General features: G+C 38.7%; 2 protein-coding genes across 4 annotated transcripts; both read left to right on the top strand.

The window, feature by feature from the left end:
- Positions 1–266: 266 nt before the first annotated feature.
- On the top strand, positions 267–8,721 carry ccdc15 (coiled-coil domain containing 15). Its single transcript, XM_029518857.1, has 10 exons — positions 267–598; positions 3,265–3,402; positions 3,689–3,802; positions 4,697–4,813; positions 4,943–5,077; positions 6,063–6,173; positions 6,258–6,361; positions 6,674–6,868; positions 7,808–7,956; positions 8,054–8,721. Exons 1-10 carry the CDS (start codon positions 425–427, stop codon positions 8,101–8,103), a joined length of 1,287 nt encoding a protein of 428 aa, XP_029374717.1. The 5' UTR covers positions 267–424; the 3' UTR covers positions 8,104–8,721.
- Positions 8,722–9,919: 1,198 nt separating this feature from the next.
- slc37a2 (solute carrier family 37 member 2) lies at positions 9,920–22,456 on the top strand. 3 transcript variants are annotated; one of them, XM_029518855.1, is made up of 18 exons: positions 9,920–10,461; positions 11,529–11,610; positions 12,444–12,534; positions 13,097–13,175; positions 13,250–13,385; positions 15,603–15,679; positions 16,520–16,686; positions 17,428–17,465; positions 17,552–17,686; positions 18,185–18,275; positions 19,094–19,156; positions 19,350–19,435; positions 19,553–19,601; positions 20,235–20,308; positions 20,398–20,476; positions 20,812–20,909; positions 21,082–21,146; positions 21,420–22,456. In XM_029518855.1, the coding sequence occupies exons 1-18, from the start codon at positions 10,403–10,405 to the stop codon at positions 21,433–21,435; spliced, it is 1,485 nt and encodes a 494-aa protein (XP_029374715.1). In that variant the 5' UTR covers positions 9,920–10,402; the 3' UTR covers positions 21,436–22,456. The 3 variants fall into 3 exon arrangements, with proteins under 3 accessions (XP_029374715.1, XP_029374716.1, XP_029374714.1); XM_029518856.1 differs by having other exon boundaries at positions 17,582–17,686; positions 21,420–21,699; XM_029518854.1 differs by having other exon boundaries at positions 17,543–17,686; positions 21,420–21,699.
- The last annotated feature ends 1 nt before the right edge of the window (position 22,457 follows it).

Below are 22,457 nucleotides of genomic sequence, written 5' to 3'. Positions count from 1 at the left end.
ATATCCCAACGAGAAACATAGCTAGCACTGGGAATGTGCAATGAAAGAACTGATGTAAAAATACATATTTATTATTAATATGTGTTTATTGTAACTATGCAGTGCATATTGCATAGTGAAGTGTTGATTAATGTCCTCAAAGGCACTAACACAAAAACAAAAAGACAAACGGAGTCCCGCCGTGTCCTCCCGGCCTGCTCGGGGCAGTCATGAGCCGGAAAACCACACAAAGTTACAGAAAAAGAAACAAGCGAGCGAAACTTAAACAGACCAGTTGATGTTTGCCGTGTGTGATTGTTCCTGACAGGGATTTGACTGTTATTTTCCCTTTTTAATTGTTAAATTGGCAGTAAGTGTCGTTTGTACCATCGAAGAAGATACTTTAGCTCCGTGTTAGCACTGCAACGTTAGCCCCTTTACGACTATGAGCGCTAGCCGGGTTGTAGCTTCTACCTACGGCCGGGACCAAGTGTCGGTCCACCGGGGCAGGAAACCCCGGGGCCCCGGAGCCAACAAGGTGCTGGCTGAGAGGAACCAGGCGGTGGTGGCGGTGGGAGCCTGGGTGGAAAACGGAGCAGACTTCTCGGAGCACCCATCAGTAAGTCTGGGGATTTAATGCTAATGGTCGGAGCTAGTTGTATTTGTGTTGCCGGTGTGTTAACCGATTCGGTTCCCCCCAAGTTCCTGTTCCCCTTTACGCTGATTTACCGCTGAGTCGTGCGTAGTTGCTAAGTTACCGTGCGTACTTAAGGAAGAAGCACAAATAGAAACACAGCTGGGTGTACGGAAAGCGAAATGGAAAAAGCCAATGTGTAGGTTACTGGTGTGTTATTTATTATATAACAAAATAAATTGAGAATGCATTTGTTCGGCCATTCTCTGTCAATCTTTGTGTAAATGGATGCTTGCTAGCATATCTGTGCGAGAGTAGCCTACGTTAAGTAAACCTCACTGCCGGATCACTGACACTACGACTGCTAGCTAACTGGTTAGCATGCTCGACTGACGAATTGATGACATTATTTTTGACGTATAACGTTACTATAGCTTATCATTCATTTGGAAACGGGCGGAGCGCCTGCGAATGACATATTTCTGCTGCTTGGAAATACCCACCGGATAGTGTCCATATTTTTCATAATTCACGAACTCGTTGAACACAAATTTGTCAATTTATATATCAACTTTGAGCCCTTTGGGAAACTGGGTTGGGAATTGGGTTATGTCCTGGGTTAGTTCCAAGTAAGTGCATGATTTATACGTAAGTCATTGATCCATTCACTGAACACTTAAAATATTTTTTCCCTGAAAGCCTACACATCATCTGTTATCTCTTGCACGGCATGCAAGAGGAGAAAGGAAGAGACGGAGAGGGCTCCAACTGCAGTCAGGCCACAGAGAAAGTGGCATGGGGGGCAGAGGAATTTATTTAACTCGTTGGCTTTATTTCTGCACAAAGATATTGACCGCAAATGTAGAAGAAGTACTCCACCGGGACCGGGTTAATGTTTTGTGTGTGTGCAGGCAGACAGATCGGTATTCTGTGATTAGGAGTTGGACCTTTTTGTTGTAATTTGTGTTCCAGGTAATAATACGGCCACGATGTATAATGTAGAATGACCTGATCGTTATGGAGAAATAATCCAGGTAGGATGAGGATTATACATCGTGGCCGTATTCTTAACTGGAACACGTACAGACATATCTTGGCCGTATTATTACCTGGTGTGTATCACCACGTGTCTTCTTTAAGTACGCACGGTAACATAGCACCTACGCACGATTCAGCAGTAAATCAGCGTAAAGGGGAACCGAATTGGTTGACAGACCGGGCAGCGCAGACCGTGAACGGAGATTATCACCGAGCTGGCTGAGTTTAATCTTGTTTTGTTGACAGGAGCTTTTCTTTGCTCAAGTGCTGCATGTAAAAACAAACAAACAAACAAACACTAAAACCCTTTAAATGTCTTCAAGTGCTGCAGTTATACACAAAAACAGGAACTGACACTAAACAGTTATCACCCTGTTCTTACATCGTGTTATAAATCAGACTCTTATTAGACCATCGAGGACAACAATCAGTGTTTCTGTACCTGTAATTATTACTGTTTTTCTAACACTTGATCACAAGTGCTGTTTCAGTCAACACTGTAATTTATATGAAAGTTACATAGACAGTGGGGGAATTGCATTGTATGCTCTTTAGAGTGGCTTCAGAAAATATCGTTTTCATTTCTTTTTGCTTTTATTTTAATATTAGGTTTAATATTTAGTAGATAATAGGGCAGTTCCTTACTCTCCGTTTTAAGTCCAGGAATCTATCAAATATTAAACCATATCATCTCCAATTTACGAAAGTTTGCTGTCGCTCAGTTCAGTTTTCCCAAACTCATCCCCTGGTTTGGGCTTTGTCCTGGGGCTGAGTCAGACACATGGCCCTTTGCTGCATATCCTCCCCTCCTTCCCTCTCTCAACAACCTGTCTCATGATGTGATCAAGGTGAAAAATGTCAGATAACATAATGACGTCTAGTGCTTTGGCATTGAAATTGAAATGATTGGGCATACACTTCTTACAGACCCTTTCTGCCTAATTTGAAAGAACACAGGCGGATCTGCCACTTAAAACGGGATAAATCCAGACTTGTAGAGACTCACCCAAAAATATGCAAATCTTAATGGAAGTACTTAATGAACATCTGAGTGCTTTTCTAAATGAAGGACCAGAGCTAAGTCTTTTATCTGTTATTCAGCATAGCTTGATGGGCTCAGATGACAATTGTAATCTTTTTTAGGATTAACTCAAGAACATAAATTGTAAGAAACTGAAGTAATTTCAATACTTTAAAGGAACTATTTATAAGGCCCTAGTGCAAATACTACCTCATTACCCCTGCTTTATGTAATTACAGTAATTACAATGTCAAGTCACAAGATATATTAACATTAGCTGAACCCACATGTTCAAACCAAGTTGTAAGGAACTGCTTTTAGACAAAGACAGACTCACTTTTAAAAACATTTGGAACAAAACTTCTGATTTAGATTTTCTGTTGAATTTGTAAGTTAAGAGTTCCCAATTGTATATTGGTTGAAATTTATAAAGAACACAAACAGAAAGCCTTGGTATAAATTCTTCTTTTTCTTTTTTTTTTATTGTGTGACCAGTTCAAATGTAGGCAGATTGGAGTGGCTGATTCTTCCAAGCTGCATGAATTTAGACTGCTGATTGTAGTGTAGTCAGTCTTCCCATGTTTTGCTCCAGGCTCTTGCTTCATTAACTGAGGAGCTTCAGGCAGAAAGAAGGAGAGACAATGAAGAGAGCCTTCGACGATTTCAAGATGAGGTACGCCACCGTGTGGCGCAACGAACCCAAATCTTCAAGAAGAGACAGCAGCCTCAGGTAGAACAAATTATTGTAACATTATTTTTAAATTCTTAATAATAAAAGACCTGTCTGTTCCTATTAATAGAGCTATCAAATTATGAATAATTACATTCAGTGCAGTGTAAATTAAAATGTTTTCACAATTTCCTTATTCCTTAAATCGTATCGTTCAATCAACCATTCAAAGATTTATCAGATCATCACATTACTTTGATGTAAAACAGAAAACGAGCAAATATTCACTTAAAAAAAAGGTGTGGATTCGGCATTCTTATGTTGGCCATTTCACTTTCATATCCAGGTGAAACCTGACAGGATCCCACAACAACGGTATTACCAGCCTGTGCTTGCTGGTGAGAAGGCAACATTTGAGGGAGCCACTGTTCGACAGGTGATTGAGGGCAACTCTCATGAGGTAAAGAGTGTTTTACTTAACATTGACACCCCTAGGCATTTGCAAATATATTTAAGAAGAACCTTTAGCTAAAACTAATATTATAATTTGTTCACTGATGGTATTTCAATCTTCCAGAAACAGTATTAATGAAATCGTTTTATCAGATTAGTACTTTTTGGATTTATTGAGCTTAATATCATGATATAGACCAAAAGGCCACCAGTGTATTGACATATACCTTTGTGTACTATTTTCTTTGCTGCAACAGTGTAAGCAGGCCCCTTTCCTTTGTTAACGTGACAATGACCTTGCACAAAGTCAGTCCATCAAGAAATAGTCTTGGACCCATTGAACAGCAACACTCACTGCCAACTCAACTTTATCATCCAGTGCTGTGGTGTCTGAATAGAAGCAAATCCTTTGCAGTACAGTCTGAACCCATAAGAGTGGAAGATTTTATAGTAGCAAATTAATGCCTAGAATCTGAGAAAACATGTTTTCTATAATATCATATATAGGTGTAATGCTTTGTTTTATTTGAGCTAGTCAGAAGCTGCGGCTTCATTGCATTATTTACTCAGTAGAGAGCACAATACCAGAGAGCAGAATAACCAGAAGTATTTATCAAGATGGTGGTGTTAGGAGATTATCACTTAACCATAGAAATATTGTTCTTAGCTCTACAAAATATCAAAAGTTGCCCAGGAACCAAGAGAGGCTGCTGAGGTCTGAGTTGTCAATCATCCCCTTGGGATGTACAGTCAGCTCATATGGCCCTACTTACGTCTGTACCTGCGGTGCGTTTTTTTTTGTTTTGGTCACTGAGATTAATTCCATTGTTCCCTTCAGTGAGTGATAAAATAATGTGACAGTGATTAATCGGGATGGTTATTTATTTCCACACTTTTCCAGTGCAGTGAAGGCATGAGGCAGGTCAGACTCAGGCTGGCTGCCTGTCAGATGACTCCACATGGGGAAGTGATGACAAATCTTCCTGGAGGCAAATGGAACATCTCTCCAACCAGTCAAGTGAGCTCCTGTGCCTCACATTAGTTCCTCCTTTTTATAAATGCATTTTTCTTATTTCTTATAATTATGTACATTATTAGAAATAATTAATATGAAATAATGAAAGTAATCTTCCTCTGCACCCAACAGAAAGTTACATCTCACAGGCTTAGAGCAGAGCAGGATATGGAAGAGGAGGATGATCTTCATGGGGAGGAAGAGGAAGATGAAGGAGATTCTCAGTTCTTCAGCTGTCCACATGAATGTCCACTCGTTGAGCAAAAGGTTATTTTATATGCAGAATGCAGCATAGACACTTTTCATTACAGTTGACTTTTTTCTTTAAAAACCCCAGAGGCTTCTGTGAACTCAGGTCACTTGCAGACTTTTCTTACACAGTGTTTTTTTTTTTCCCTAACTTGATAGTCCATGTTAGGACCCAGGGGTTTTTCTAAAGTTAAAAGCCTTGTGCTGTCTTTCTGCATGTGTGTTGATAGTTCATACCATACTTTGCACTTAGTATGGCCCCAAATGAACTGAAAAGCATGAATCTTCTTCAGCCATTGATAATGCACTCTCACAGTTCAGAGTTTAATTAGGAGTTTGGAAACTGGGGCAAGAGTTTATAATACAAATAATGACATTATGGAAGTGTTCAAGGAGTAATAATTTCCAATTCCTCTGAAATCTTGTGAGGCAGCCCACAAACAGTTCAGTTTTTTCCATTCTTAATTTAGCTGCACCCTAACCAAAAAGCAGAGTGGTTAGGAATGTTTCTGTGTTGGTGTTTTGTTTTTTTTTTCCAGGAAAGTGATTGACCTTCCAGATGTAATTGGGTCTAACCAAAGTGCCCAGGGATCAAGAGGCTGCTGCTTTGTATTTTAAATTTGATCAGTGATTGCTGCATTCTCTGTTTTGCATAGTTTGCAAGTATTATTAGTTCTTCATCCCAAAAATGGCTATAGCCAATCTGTACAATTCATAAATTGTAGCTGAAGCATCTGTGTAGGATAAGGGAAAGAAAAGTAATAGCTGGTACGATTTCAACCATAAGTTAGATTTATTACTGGGTACTTATAAAAAACTATGGTGCTTGTTCATAGTAATTGACAAAACATGTAACAGTGGTGACCAGTTGCGACCTATCAGGGTTTGGCCATGCAGAAAATACTTGTTAGTATCAGTTCTTCTATGAGGTGTCCATTGGAACATTATAGGGTTTCAGCAGGTTCAAACCTCTGATTCCATCATGACTGTTGATATGTTTCAGGTGGTTGGATGTGTGTGGGATACTGAGAAATCGCATCCAGCTCTGAAGCCCAGCTTCAGAGACCCACAAATCCTGTGGCCCCTGTATGACCAGGACGAACTGAAAAGACAGGTAGCTCTTCATCTTCATAAACTTTTGACTTTCCTTGTTGAGACTCTGTTGATTCAGATGTTACAGACACATTTTTCTCTGCAGCGTCAGTCTCAGTTCCTGATGCATCGCCGTCATTTTATGAATATGGAGCGAGAACAAGTGAAGGAAAACAAGCAGAACAGGAAGCACCTGAAGAGAACAGCAAGGTGACAAGACCACAGCAATTTCTTCTGTATCTCTTCCTTTCGTATGTGAATGTACTGTAAAACATACTGTGAAATGTTTCTATGCAGAAATCAGCGCGAATTCAGCTCATTGTAATTAATATACAATATTAAAATGTGGCCAGTATCACTTCGTTAATCCAAAATATGGCTCAATACTATGTAATTTTGCTAACTCCAACATATGGTCTGTAAGAATAATGTACAGACTAACTTAAAGACTGACATATGAATGCAAATTATATGTGATCATTTAGCCTCTGAAATCTTTCTTTGTGCTTGTCCTCACCGAAGGATCAAAGCAGAGAGAGAACAGATTCGCCTGGAGGAAGAGAGAAAGTTGGAAAGGGTTCAGCAGCTTGCAGATGCCAGACAGAAGTTGGCAGAGAGGGAGCTACTAATTCAGCAGCGTCTGAAGCTTGAGGAGGATGAGAGAGCTGCAGAGCTACAGAAGAGAAAAAAGGTGGAGAAAGGAAAAATAGCTACAAGGTAACAAGATTAACTGGCGATTACGCATATGCAACATATGGTGAGACAGAAAGTAACAAGGGGCAAATCTTTTCAGTGTTGAACTACATCAGTGGTATAGTAATTCTGATTTATAATATCTCTTTGAAAGATGCTTATGTAAAAAAACTTGACAGAGGAGATACAAAAAACGTTCATAGTTCTGTCTGGTTTGGCCTGAAAGGTTTGAGTAGAAATTGTGTCAGAACAAAACAGACCCACAGGATTTGATATCAACACGAATTTTCCAGCTACTGCTGTTATATTTATTTGCTGATCACAACCCGTAAAGAGAGCAATCTAGATCTGAAGAATATACAGAACCATGTTGAATGTGGTGACACATATGTTAACATGAGTCCTGGATTTTTCGTGATACATCAGAGAGTGAAAAGGAAAAAAATCTGAGTTGTGTTGATGTTCTCCATTCTGCCACTTGTAATTTGGTAAACTCCCAAGAAAAAGTGAATGGAGAGAGTGAAATGTAGCTATGAGATTTGTAGTATGGTACTAAATGACTCTTTTTTTCTTGTTTTCATGTACATGTTGTATATACAATACAATATATTATTAGATTTTGTACTCTTTCATGTTTATGAATCTAGTGATGAGCTCTTTTTTGTTTAGCTCTTTGTGAACACCAGAGAAGAAACATGAACCCATAAGATTCAGGATAATGCAACATGAGTTGCTGTTTTCAATTTTCCCCATTCAGGTACATATAGTCCTGGTGATGCAAGATGATTTGACCAGAAAGGTCCAATAAATTAGAGCCATGACAGTCCATAGTCTGTTTTGTTTTAGTATAAACACGAGCCACACCAAAACTAAATGTAACAATGTAGGACAGGGTAAATCAAACTACAGGTAAACCTTAAACAAAGTGTAAGACTTAAATAGGCAGCATTTAACTCTCTGCAGGTTCATTGAGGGTCTGAGAGCTCAGATGAAAGAGCGACTGTCACAGGAAAAACTGGAGCTCCCCCCCCTCTGCTGTTGTGCGTCCTCGTTCTGGGATTCCCATCCTGACACCTGTGCCAACAACTGTGTCTTCCATAACAATCCCAAAGGTACTGCACACACTGCCTGACTCTCTGCACACACTAATATTGAGTTTCACTGGAATTATACATGAAACATTAAAAAACACATTTGTCTCTTCTGCAGCTTATGCCCAGGCGCTACATTCAACAATGCTAAATTTGGATTTGCGGTAATGAAGCTGGAAACTGCGGTTGAAATTAGCAGGTAGAAATTTGAATTGAAGAGAACTATACAGTCATAACTTTGATCATCCTTAGATTTCGCAATTTGATACAAGCAGGCTCACAATTTCACTCATCCTCTGATATATTGGCACAGAACCTGCCTCAAACATCATTGTCAGTTCATAACTTCCTTTGCACACATCTAATTACCTGAAAAAACAACAGAAAAACATTTCTTGATTGGTGATGAGCAGATGCTAGACTGGTAAGTTACTCAACTATTGTTGTTAAAGTGGTCAACATTATTCCTGCAACACTAGCATGCTAGCATTTTCCCTGTTAAAATGTTCAAGTATATTGATGTTGTACCGCTATTCCCATGCAGAAAATCACAACCACTAACATAACCTTAACCTTTTTGATACAATTTGACTCTGAAATAACTTTTATTTATTAGCAATTAAGGATTTGACCTTTAGGATACTATCTACATTTAATTTAATTAATTAATTAACCAGTTTATAAAATAAAGCCTCAGGGAAGTCTGATCATGTCTAAACCTTCATGAACATGTTTATTAAAAAAAAAAAAAAAAATAGACTCAATTGTTCTATCATTTTAATTAATGAACTGACATTTTAGTTTTGACAGATATGGTTCTGAAGGACTGCCGTGTTCACTATAGGAATATCTTCCCATAGTTATTTATTATTTAATGAAATTACCTTTGTATTCTAAATGCTTATAGTTATTGAATCTGCATTATTTTAATACTCACTAGTACTGCATGTAATCACATTGTTGTACAGTGGGTTTTGTACACTGGCTATATTTGTGTGTGTGTGTGTTACATGCTGGTCATTTGAAGTCTATAAAGATTTAAAAATTATGGATTGAAAGAGTCAGTTGTCTATTTATTATACTTTAGACGAATTGATTTACATCACAGTAAATTCATCATTTACCACTGTTCAGAAATTTGATAGGTCTGTACTGCATTACCCTTTACTAACATTTCAAATTAAAAGCACAGATGATATCCATCATGACATTAACAAATGAAAAATAATCTAATGGCATGCTTTAGGATATGATAATAGTGCGATAAACTGTATCTCATACAGTAAACAGGCTTGAAATCAAACCATGTTTATTTAGCTGCTCTGGTGGAGTTTAGATGATACATTTTAGCCAGTAATATGCTGTACTTAAAATTTTCCCATTTATTTCATTAAAGTTAGGCTGAAATACTTGTTATCAAATTAATCATAATATGACAGTCAGCGAACCCTGATGTTGGAAACCACTGGAGAATAAAATTGAATTGAAAAAAAAAAAGATTAAATTTGGCACACTCAGTTTAAAACTGAATGTGTAGACTTTATTCTGCTAAGCAGTTCAAACATTGTTCATTTTTTGGGATGCCTTCCGAGGTGTGACCTGGTGTTCAAACTCCTAAAATATGCTGCCCAAAAGCCCAAAAGTGGCCCATCTGTGGGCCATGTAAACACCTCAGAGAGGTTACAGACTTTGAACCAGTAGGTCACATGGTTTGGAAGATATTGAAGCAAAAAAAAATTTAACTAATTAAAAATATAGAGGGATTTAATTTTTTTAAATTCTAGTAATAACTAAACTAACATCCAAAGTTGCGCAGTCTCAGCTCCATTGAGCCGATGTGTTATTGTTGTTGACAGTGAACCTATAGTGTGTGTCGTCCATTAATCTGGGCTGTAATCCGCATCGGATCCGGTCTGGATCGGGATCGGTGGTCTGTACCGGCTGTCTGGTGGCTGTTTCCGGTTTTTCCGGTTGGGGCTCACGTCACGGCGGAGGGGCAGAGTCACGTGGCCACCGGCAGGCTGCGTCTGGAAAAGCGCCAGGAATAAACGCGTTGGTCTAATAATAAGTGTTAGCTTTTTTCTGCTCATGGCCGGCTCTCCCGCTCGGCCCTTATAAACTCTGCCGCCCAGCATGGAGCAGTGCCGGCTCTTCACGGACTCCGTCTCCCACCACGAAGCGAAGCGGCTGCGGCTCGGCTCCCGCAGCACTTAGCGTCTCCCGGAGCTTCATCCGCCACATACCGACCCACCCAGGTCTGTTTGACCCGCTGTCTGCCCTCCACAAGCCGGTTACAACAACAACACCCGGCCCTTCACTGTAACTACTGCAGCGCCTCGACTGTGCCACACCTGGAGGACATGCGTGGAAAAACACTGCAAGAGATTTAAACTGTACCAGCTGTTGAAAAGATCCACTTATTATTAATTCATTCATTTATTTATTTTTCAAATTTTTTGCTACAAACATGAGTTCGGCTCTGGCTCCAGGGATACGGCTCCTCACGTCGTTCTCTCGGGATAGCTGGTAAGTGGTCGGCTGAGGCCCGGGGAGCTGCCGCCTTATCGCCCCGCTGTCAATGATTGTCCGAGCCGCGCTGATAAACACATTCTGCGCATTTACACGGTGCCACTGAAACCCGATGGGTCTTCATACGAGTCCCTCGTTTTATCTTAAAAAGCCCGTTCCCTCCATTACGGCCGGTTTCTGCTGCGTTAATAAAAAAAAAACCCACAACAACAGAAGCAGTCATTTCGGAGCTTCCTCTTTTATCGACACAGATTTGATCTTTAAAGAATCGATGCGGTCGTCGACATTTTCAGAGAATTTAGCAACACGGGGGAGACTTTATTTTAATAACTTCTCAGACTGCTGGCTGAGCTGGTTTTTAGTGTTGTGTTACTGTGCGGGTTGTTAAGTCTGTATAAACTGGTACCTACACACAGGTTACAACCATCAGACAACGTTGGTAAGAAAAAAGACTGAGAATTTAAAAAGAAAGGATCATTTTTTATTATTCACCAGTACATCAGGTTTATAGAGCCCCAGAACATAATTTACAGCAAGTTGTCTTGGCATTGATCCCCCCCCCCCCCTTTAGCAAACATATAGATTATTGGTACACTTGTTGTTCCTTCAATAGTCCATACTAGTCCAGCAGTCAACTGCTTATACTAATGGATAGGTTGTGTTAATTGAAACTCTCTCTGTCATATCTTGAGTCCATGTGATAAAAAACACAATGTAGAGTTAATGAAAACTGACACTGAGGAGTCATTACCTTCGGATATACCATAACTACAAAGTGCCAGTCTGTCAGGAACACTGTCCGATCGAATTCAAACCAATAACACATGCAGTAACACATATTTCACATAGATCATATTGTTGCTATATCACATTTTACCAGATGTTATTTAGCTGATACTGTGACTTCCACCAATGCATTGGTATCATTATTCAGTCCTTAATAATGAACACAGTTGATTCATGCTTGCAGCTGGTTCCTCATGTTTACGGTGATGTTGGGTGTTTAAATTGAACGCATTCACTTATTTTTAGTAAACATCTTTGTTCCAATCATTCATCTGCAGGTATCGCAGTTTCATTCTCCTCCTCACCTTCCTCTTCTACACAGCCTACCACCTGTCAAGGAAACCCATCAGCATTGTTAAGGTGACTGGAACAATTAATTTCCTTTTCACATACAGATTTCTAGAGGATTTTTTCGTGAACACATTAATCTTGTCTCATTGTTGCTCCTCTTTTGTTTCTTATCTCTTTAGGTACATAGTAGAGTTAAAAAAAGAAAGAAAGAAAGAAACCAGAGAGTAAAGACATTCAGGCTTCCCGGTTAGAGTCCCATTCATCTGCCATTTAATTTTTATTTGGTGCGTTAGACATCATTTCTGCCTTAACAATCCTTCTTCCAATCATTTGATGTCTTTCAAGGTCAAAGACAAGTAAATCTGGAGTCAGGAGACACAAACAAATGTTTGTGGTAGATTTTCTGTCGACTTTCCAAGTCTGTAATTCTAAAGGAGCTTCAACATTTTGAATGAAGTTGTCACTACAACAAAAGATAAACCTCTTTGAAACGTACAAAAAGTAAACAAAAGGGCTTATGCTCTGTACCTGTATATCTCTGCTTATCTGTACGGATTGAACTGGTAGTCACAAACAGGCCCGTGAGAGATGATATTGCACGACCGCTGCGCAGCATTAATGTTTGTTTGTTTGTTTTGTTTTGTTTTTTTTTTTGTATCAAATGCTCTTCATCCTTTGTCATTGCTTCTTACGCTGGTGAAAAACATTTTAGTGGTTCAGAGTCTAGGTAATGATTGCTATAACTATGGTATAATATTTTAGGGTACTCTTGTAGATTGACAGAAGTCAGTTTTTGTTTTTTTTTTTGCAAATAAGTTATTTTGAGTTAAAATAGGAATTTGTATTAAAACAAATACACATCATTAATCAATTACTTTTTTCACAAATTTTTCTCTGTTCAGAGTGAGCTGCACAGAAACTGTTCCACGGTCATTCGGCCAGCTGACCTCAACATAACCAATAATGCTACCTGGTGTGACTGGGCGCCCTTTGGTAAGTGCTTGTCTTCTTGTTGTCAAAATTCAAAAGAGGTTACAGCTTAAAGGTTTCATCATGCAAGTTAACACCTTGCATAATTAACAAACCCAGACTGCAGAGAATGGTGGTGCAAAAACATGGTTAGTTAGCAGCCATTTTTAAAACTCAAAGTTTTGCTCACATCTAAAGCAGTCAGTATAAAATAGGTGAGAAGACCACTACTAACTGAAAAGGCAGTATAAATAGAATACTATGTACACTATGCTATACACAACACACACTGCGTTGTGTGTAGAAAGTGGTACAGAATTGGGACACAGTTCTCTCAAGTCACTCATGCCGAGAGACCATTTGTATAAGTGAGCCATACTTGTGTATTAAGGAAGTAAGACAGTAAGTGGGTTTGTGTTTAAGTATAAACCAACTAAATTACAAATTATTTTCCAAATATTGATTTCAAATTCTTACAATATATATTAGTATCAAGTTATCGGACACCAGGGAGTAGGAAAGCATAATTCTTCAGTGGTGTGTAAGAAAATTAGAGGGAGCTAATCATTTTATGTCTTCTCTCTAGACCAAGACAACTACCAGGCACTGTTCGGGGTTTTGGATAACTGTTTCCTGGTTGCCTATGCCATCGGCATGTTTTTCAGGTAGGTATATGCTGTGGTTGGTGCTTGAGTGTTTTTGTCTACATTGACTCATAATTAATTTCTTGTGTTCACAGTGGGATATTTGGAGAGCGCCTACCTCTGCGGTACTACCTGAGTGTCGGGATGCTGTCGAGTGGACTGTTCACTTCTCTGTTTGGCCTCGGCTTCTATTGGAACATACACTCATTAGGTTACTACGCTTTCATCCAGGTAAACGCACAACATTACTAACTTCTGGCATAGAAGGCAACTTTGACAGCCTGCTCCTGGCTATAATAAATATGATTAGGGGCTGTAATTTTAGCCACTCAGCTGTATAGTACTCTAGATGGAACAAATTTGTGGACACTCTAAAGCACCCTTTGGACTGATCATGACCATTACCAGCACTATAAAGCAAAGTTGGACACATTGGTTTCTGTTTTGTTTGAATGAGAATATTGAGAATGTGAAGTTCTTGTTGCTGTTTTCACTCATAAATCACCAGACTAAAAATGATTTATCAGATACGTGTCACGGAGTAGCAGTAAACATGGCAATAAACCATTGAAAAACAGTTTTGATAGACATCAGGGAGTAGCACACTGATTGTAATCTTTTGCTTGTTTGCAAGAATTCTCCATAAAGAATATATTCAGATTTGCAGAATAACTGATAACGCATGACGTATATTTAGCTTTTTTTAAATCTAGAATATAATATAATATAGAATCAAATTTCAAATGCACATCTACATCCACATCTAAAGCTCACTAATTAACATGTTAAACTTTAATCTGTGAACAAAGACAATTATTAAAACATCACCTGAGGCAAACAGCAGACGAGCTGTGACTATGAGCTTCTGTCACCCCAGCTTAAAAACCATAAGCGAATGCTGCGTTCAGGACTACTTCTGAAAACCTGCTCTGTTGTCAGGGACTGAATCCTGTTAAAACGAATAAGTTTCGCTATACTCTTATTCATGATTCATTTTAATTCCCCTCCAAATCAATTCCTTTATTCATGTAAATTACAAATGAAAATTAATTTAAAGTTAGCATGTGTTCTAGAAAGCTGTCCTTTTGGGCTGACAGCAGATTCACATCCTGTCTTTGAATTTAGAAATTAGGCTTTCAACCCATCAAGGCACTTTGCATATAGAGCAGGTCTAGACCAAACTCTTTATAAAATGATTATAAAATGATGACCCAAAAGATCCCCCCATGAGCAAGCACTTTTAACCCTGTGCAGAATTAGGAAAAGTTGAGCTGCTACCTGTCATCCATTTTGGCAAAACAACAAAATCATATGAGCAGAAAAAGAGAGAAGCACAGAGATCAGCTTGGCTGTTTATTGCTAAGTCATCACCAAGTGTGCAGCCATAAGGAAAACACACTAGCCATGTTTCATCGTTCACTTGCTGCCACAGGAAATGAACGATGGTCCCCTTGTGGATACACACTCGTGCCTCAGTATAAATAGAGGCACTGTCAGAGGACTTTTGTTTCACTTCAGTTTTAGTTTTAGTGATGGTTCAATTTGACCAGTAATAACTCCACCTTTACGCTGAGAGTCAGAGTTTGTTGCTGCAGTGACTTAAAGATAGGAATCAAGCTCAGACCTCTCACCTTTCACAGTGAGATATCAGTCATGTAAGAGCTGGATCCCTCAGGAAACCCGTTTTGGATATCGTCTACTAACCGTTATCACGTTATCATAACGTATCACAATACAGTGGACATTTTTTGTGAATACTTTCCAAATTCAAAGTGATTTCTACAAAGTGCTTGTTCCCTCTAATCCACAGACTCAAACCCAAATGCATTCAATATCCAGTCATATGAAGCAGATAAAAAGCAGCTCATTAATGTAATGCTTTCTTGTAGCTCTGAAGTGCCAGAGGAGTTTCATGCCATCACATGGCCCTTCCCTGTGACCAGATCCACATGTAAATTTGCAATGATAATTTCTTGCTATAAATAATAAGTCAAAATGAAACCAATTAGATTTGTAAAATGTTTTGTAAATACAAAATGTTGTATTTGATATAAAATCAAAAAAGGAGGGCAAAGACTGAAGTGCTGCCTTTAACAGTTCACATATTCTATTGATGAACAAACCTTCCTTGTACCCAGTTACAGTTGCAGAGTGATATCGGTCAGCCTTCTAGGTTAAACTAGTTGAGCATCTGTAGGCTGTAAAAACACAGAGATCTCATGGTAGCTTAGTCAGGCTCTGCTCATAGATATCACATGACTCACTGCTGCATCATATGACTCCAGGCATGTATCTGGGTTTTATAGGTTTGGTGTGGGAATGTCGACAAGCCCTGAAAACTGGCCCCAGCTTATTCTCCTTTAGATGTAGAATGTATACCAGGGATGGACACCTTCATGCATACATTAACACGGGCTGGTGTCTCCCTCTGTTTGCTTCGCTCTGCAGGTTATGAACGGGCTGGTGCAGACCACCGGTTGGCCAGCAGTGGTAGCTTGTGTCGGCAACTGGTTTGGAAAGGGGAAGTGAGTATCAAAGCGCAGTCCTGCTGACTGTGCGGTATTAGATGTCTTTTTTGTAGTCATACTCACACCATTTTGTCCATTTCCCTAAATCCGAACTGCTCATTTTAATGATACGTGGAAGCTGAAATTCAGGTAACAATGGTTTCTAACAAAGTGGAAATACAGGTACATGAGTTTGAGAGCACTGGACTTTGTAAACACCAGTCCCACACCTATCTGAACTAGTGCCACCCTTTTCACTGATTGGTCCACAGCCACTGATGGTGTTTACTTGGATTAATCACACAACCTGTTACTGTGCAGTGCAGTAACCTGGGCCCTGCTGTCTGTGTTCGCACAAAGTCGGCCAGATTAAAAATATAATTTCTGTGTTTTTAGAATTCAAATTCATTTCCTGAATTTATGACTATTTGTTTTTATACATTTCTTTTAGAGCAGAGGTGTCCAAATCCGGTCCTGGAGGGCCACTGTCCTGCATGTTTTAGATGTTTCCTGCTCCAACACACCTGATTCAAATGAGTGGCTCCTGATCAGACTTCAGCAGAGCTTGATGACGAGCTGATCCTTTGAATCAGGTGTGTTAGAGCAGGAAACATCTAAAACATGCAGGACAGTGGCCCTCCAGGACCGGATTTGGACAGCTCCGTTTTAGAGGCTAATAGTGAATTAATCATTGATCATTAAAGGAATTAAAAGGAACATTTTGGGAAACACATTTACACTTCAGTTAGATTGTGCCATGTCTGATTTTGTCTGAGAGTTTTTAGAACCCTCAGACCATATTTCGTAAGCAACAGTCATAGTCTAATTTTCCCACTTTGTTTGTGTTTTGATCTTCAGGCGTGGATTCATCATGGGTGTGTGGAACTCCCACACCTCTGTGGGAAACATCTTGGGCTCCCTTATTGCAGGAGTCTTTGTTTCCTCTGCGTGGGGAATGTCTTTCATTGTCCCAGGGATCATCATCGCCTCCACTGGCATCCTGTGCTTCTTCTTCCTTGTTGAGAGTGAGTTTCTGCTCATCACAGACACCAGCACACCACACTCCACTGGGGGACAACACACACATTTTTGTCCTGGAAGTTGTTTGCAGTGTCATTAAATGTAAAGGTTAAGGTCAAACTGAGCTACAGAACAGTTGCCCTGTGTAACCTAAACTCTCCCTGGCCTGGCAGCAGAAGGCAGAAGGCCGCAAACACACTTTTGTCCCCTTGTGTCCTCAAAAGTATCATACCTGCTATATCTGGGCTACTGTGCCTGACTAACAATTCTGCTTCTGCTGTGCAACACGCGTCAGTAAATGATGTGAGCCTACAAAGTGGTTAGTACAAATACTGGAAAGTTTGATATTGGCCAAACAAAATTTTTATGTTATCTTTTTGTTGATTGATAAACATTTATATATTATTTGTTTTGAATTAATCAAATCTAAAATCCCCAAATACACAATTTTTGGTGTAGATGCTGAATATATATGAGGATTAAAATTGTATGAAACTGAATAATTATTTTCTGTTGATTAGATCATCAATTCAAAGCCAGATAAATAAATCAGTTATTAACTGCTTTCCACATTAGAGCTGTGAATGTGTAATTTATCTTAACTTAAAATCTGGAAGCTGGAACATTAAAATCTCCACATTTTACATTTGTTGCCATGTAATCACCTTACAAGTAAAGTTTCAATGTTGTGTTGAAGCTCTTAGTTGCTGTAGAAAGACTTATCTTTCCCTCTCTGTCTTTGACAGAACCTGAAGATGTAAACTGCACTCCACCTCAGCACCATGTGAGTTACCTCATCAGTTATCTTCATTAGTCCATAACGGCGCGGGCTGTGCTCATGTAAGTGTGTTTGTGTGTCAGAATGATCAGGATAGTGGTGAAGCGGAGCCTCTTTTACAGAACCATGCCGTCAACACCAGTAACGGTGCCATCTCCACCGAACCTCAGGAGGTCGTTGAAGACCACACAGAGGCCATTAGCTTCTGTGGTGCTCTGAGTATACCTGTGAGTAAGGACGTGTTTAATCTGTTTGATGTCTAAATGTCTGCTTTGTTTGATTTGTTTCAAACAGCTATCGCAGTAACTGTCATTTTTTTGTTGTTTCTAAACACTACAGTAATGATGATTATGTGTTTACTGCTCTGAATTTGTACAGTATTTTGAGGTTTTTCTTTTTCTTTTAAAATGGCTGCACATGCCCCAACACTGTATCAGGAGTAATGAAATGGACTAAATGTGTCAAATACATAATCCTCAGTTAGATTCTCAACCTTTTTTACTTCTTGTTTGAATTTACCGATTCTTAAACCATTGTTTTAGTCCTTTACATTGTATTTTACAGATTTTGTGTCATAAGACAGCATTCATTATTTCTCATTGTGTTGTAACATTAACTGTGGAGTTGAATGGCTTCATTCTTCTCTCTTTACTTACTGTCTTTCAGTATATTCACTGTAAACTGTAGGAAAACACTTGACCATGTTTTTGTTTTGTCTCATATAGGGAGTGGTTGAGTTCTCTCTCTGTCTGCTGTTCGCCAAGCTTGTCAGCTACACTTTCCTGTACTGGCTTCCTCTCTACATTTCAAATGTTGGTCAGTGTTTACTTACACACTTTTTTGTTTGTCCTATGGATATGATATCAGATAAAACACTTTCGTCCACACCATTTAAAGCAGTGGTCACCAACCTTTATGAGCCCAAGATCCCTGACCTTGGCCCCGAACAAAGGCAAGATATACTAATTGAAAGTGTCAAGAAGAAAAAGCCCAAAATACTGCCACCTCAAGGCCTTTAATTTATTCCAGCTCTGGTATGAATGGTATGCTAATCAGGTCTTTTGCTTTCAAGACTTTATATCACACAATAAACATTAATTTGCATTAATTTCATTCCAACACAAGGAATAAAGGAATGTGGCGTATTTTCTGAATTATGTTCATAGGGATGGAAGAAAAATCTCCACATTTTGGGATAATCAGGTCACATATAGCAAGATTGATAAGAATTAAATGTGAAGCGTATGAACCTACTCTGTGAGTTTGGAGGCGTCACATACATATACACTTGTCTTTAACTAATTTAAAAATAAATTCTTCTTCCCATTCTGGCTGAAAATCTTTTGCTGACCCTCAGCCATGTTACTTAGCAAATGCAGCCTCTACACTGTTGCATAAAAGCTGAAACCTGCTTCTCTTCTCTCATCGGTCAAAATAATTGTACCTCTTTTTAATCTTATTTGTCACGCTCACGCTGCTATGATAACATGACAGCTGATTCAAAAGAGAGAAAGGGACTAACAAAATGCTAGAAAAATCAATCAGGCAAAAGGTGATTGTATACTATATATAGTGAGTTATATTGATTTACAGTATTATGAAAAGATAATGTGAGTTTTGTTTTTCATTTTCAGCACATTTTGAGGCCAAAGAGGCAGGAGACATGTCAACACTGTTTGATGTGGGAGGAATTATGGGTAAGCTCGGACACTGGACCGGTCATATGATGTAAAAGAAAGTTGGAAAGAAACTGTTTATGAAAGAAAAGAAAAACAAATGTGTAGTTAACCTGAGAGCTATTTCATCTATTGTCTTTTACAATTTTAATTTGTCACTGTGATGATGCTGACAGGAAGATGCAATGTGATTGGAGATATTTTGTGTGTGCAGGTGGGATTATGGCAGGGCTTGTGTCCGACTACACTGGTGGGAGAGCGACAACTTGCTGTATTATGCTGATTGCTGCTGCCCCCATGGTGAGTGTCACCTTACAGACGGCATAATAAGAACAATTTTCAACAGAGCAATAAGTGTTTTCTTTGTAGTTGTTTTCATGAATGTGCGACGTTGCTGATTGATGTTTCATGTTCTAGCTTTTCCTCTATAATTCCATTGGACAAAGGAACCTCGGTACTACAATTGGTAAGACTCCTTTACTAACTTTTTTCCCTCTTAAACATCTTTACATGGTACTTTGTCAATGCCTACACGGTTCACTATAAAGGTCAATTGCTCAGCTGTGCGATATATTGCTATTTGAAATTTATATTTGAGTAATTGTTATATTTGAAAAAGTGACGTTCATAGACCAGGCTAACAGAGAAAAGTGGGATTTTTTTTTTATTTTTTATTTTCATGTCGGATGTCAAACATGATTAAATTAAAATATATACAGTAACAAATTACTCCTAATCTCTCAACATACAAAGACATACAAAGACATTGTGTGCATATTGCCACTTATTTTATTCATTCAAAACTGGAGCATGAGTTGTTGACAAGTTTTATGTGCTTAACTGTCCGGGCGCCGACTCCTTCATACGGCATTAATATCTCGCTCAAAACAAACAAATTGGTCACCACATAAGATGGATGTAGATCCTATGTTTTGTCCTTATGCTATTTTAGGTTGTGCCTATCATATCATTGTCTCTGAAAAAAGTGGTCCTCAAAATGAAAAGAAAATGAGTTGTGTACTATGAGAAATGAATGTCAGTACTGAAAAGTGGATTTTCATTAGAAACAAGTGTCCTTTTTACTTTTATCTTTACGCAGGTATGCTGCTGGTGTGTGGAGGCCTGGTGAACGGCCCATACGCTCTAATCACTACTGCTGTATCAGCTGACCTGGTAAGCATCATGGGAAAAATGTAAAACATGAAATAATCATTCAACATAAGCAACAAAACATTTCCTTTGTGATATGTTTGCTTTAATAGGGAACACATGAGAGTCTGAGAGGAAACTCCAGAGCGCTCTCAACAGTGACAGCAATTATCGACGGGACTGGTTCCATAGGTATGTGTCAACTTTATCAGCAGTTCTGATTGTGCTGGACCGTACTATCACATCTGAAGATTTAACTGATTGATGAAGTTGCAGCTGCAGAGATGTTAGTATTTTGCTCGTTTTTAAAATCAAAGGATATTAGTTACATTCTACATTCTGTTTGGTCAGTGTGATACTGAAGAAAGAAACTCCGACGCTTCACTTCACAATACTACCATTTTAATAATTACTTACCTTCTCCCTCCTTCAGCATTTAACATTTGGCTTGTCTGTGTAAATGTGTTGGAAGTTGTTGATGTTACATATTAAAAGGCGTCAGTGTTTTAATGTTGTTCTCTCTGCAGGAGCTGCATTGGGTCCTCTGTTAGCTGGTCTGATCTCTCCTACTGGATGGAACAATGTCTTCTACATGCTCATCACCGCCGATATCTTGGCCTGTCTGGTCAGAAACACAACTTTCTCTTTTCTCACATCACTTTAATCTCCAACAACAAAGCAGTTTATCGCTGCAGTTTGTCCCAGTCATACATTTCATTGTTGAATCGTTTTGGTTGATGGTGTTCCTGAATTCGGGTAACGACACTCTGACTGACAGATTGTTTGCTTCCCTTCAGTTTTTGTCCAGACTTGTTTACAAGGAAGCTCAGGGTTGGTGTGGACGGGCTCCTCGCGTCAGGGGGTCAGTACTTTTTTTCTCCATTTTTATTGCCTTGCTGTGTTCGTCAAACTTTATCATCATTAATATTAATCTTAAGAAGTCCCTTGAGTTTTAATGCATATTTTTCAACTGGACCTTGGTTAGGATAGCCATGGTAACCACAGTAAAGAATGCTGGTCAATGTTGATTTTTAACCAAACAATTACATTTGATTTATTCCACAACTAAACAAACTGAAAGCAATTATAACTTTTTTAATACTTTTTATTTACTTAACTTTACTATTTATTGCAGGTTCAAAGAATTCTGAATCACTAAACTGGGATCAAATCACATATATGAGGGAACATCCTGAAACTGACCTCACTGTACAGCGGACAACCTCTATCCTTCCATTGTGGCTGAATGAAAACTAAACCATCAGTGGAAGACTCAGGCACTCAACTAACCATTGAAGCCTTCTTATTGTAAAGCAGAAAGAAATGTTGGCTTTATAGAGCCGAAAGCTTTTTTATGACTAATCTCATTCCACTGTTTTCTTATTCTTTTATCATTAAAGTGTACTGTGCCTTTTCTTAATTTAGTGTCTTCCTCTTCAATCCTGCATACTCACAGTACTCAGCAAAATATTACTTCACATGATGGTTGGATAGCACTTACAGTTTGGTCTGAGACTAGACTTGACTGACTATTTCATTTAAGATTTAACTGTGTTTACAGTAGTTCAACATTCATGGGTATGCAGAATGAGCCAAATGAAAGTTATTGTTTTGATGCCTGATAAAATGATAATATCTAAAAAAGAGTGTCTTTGCAGTCTTCGTGGACGCGGTTATGAAAATCCAAAAAATGTGACTTCTTGTATGAGAGGTAAAATGAGAAGTGGCGTACACTTTTAGCTTTTGTACACTGAATTTTTAAAAAGGCAAAAATGTCTTGATAGAAGAATACAGCTGGATATTGTGTTAATTTTTTTTAGCTCAAGTATAAGTTCTGAATACTTTCTCTACCACTGCTGTTATATATAAGTATGTTCCAGCCTAACAATCTTGAGTGTGTCAGATTTGAGGTAATATCCAGATCTGCCCTCACATACAGTACAGGCCAAAAGTTTGGACACACTTTCCTGTTCATTTGAATGACAAGGTGTGTCCAAACTTTTGTGTACACAATCTCAATCTCAACACAATGATTTTTTTAAATCAATTTTTACTTTGAAATATATTATTTTCAGTGACTTTGGTGTTAAAAAGTATTAGTAATAGTAATGCCATACCAGACGATACTAACAAATGAAAAAAAAAAAAAAAAAAGTCAAACCCAGGACTTATG

The sequence above is a fragment of the Echeneis naucrates genome, chromosome 14 (genome assembly GCF_900963305.1).
Source record: "Echeneis naucrates chromosome 14, fEcheNa1.1, whole genome shotgun sequence".
Lineage (NCBI taxonomy): Eukaryota > Metazoa > Chordata > Actinopteri > Carangiformes > Echeneidae > Echeneis > Echeneis naucrates.
Note: the sequence above shows the minus strand (reverse complement) of the source record. Positions and strands in the feature narration are given on the sequence as shown.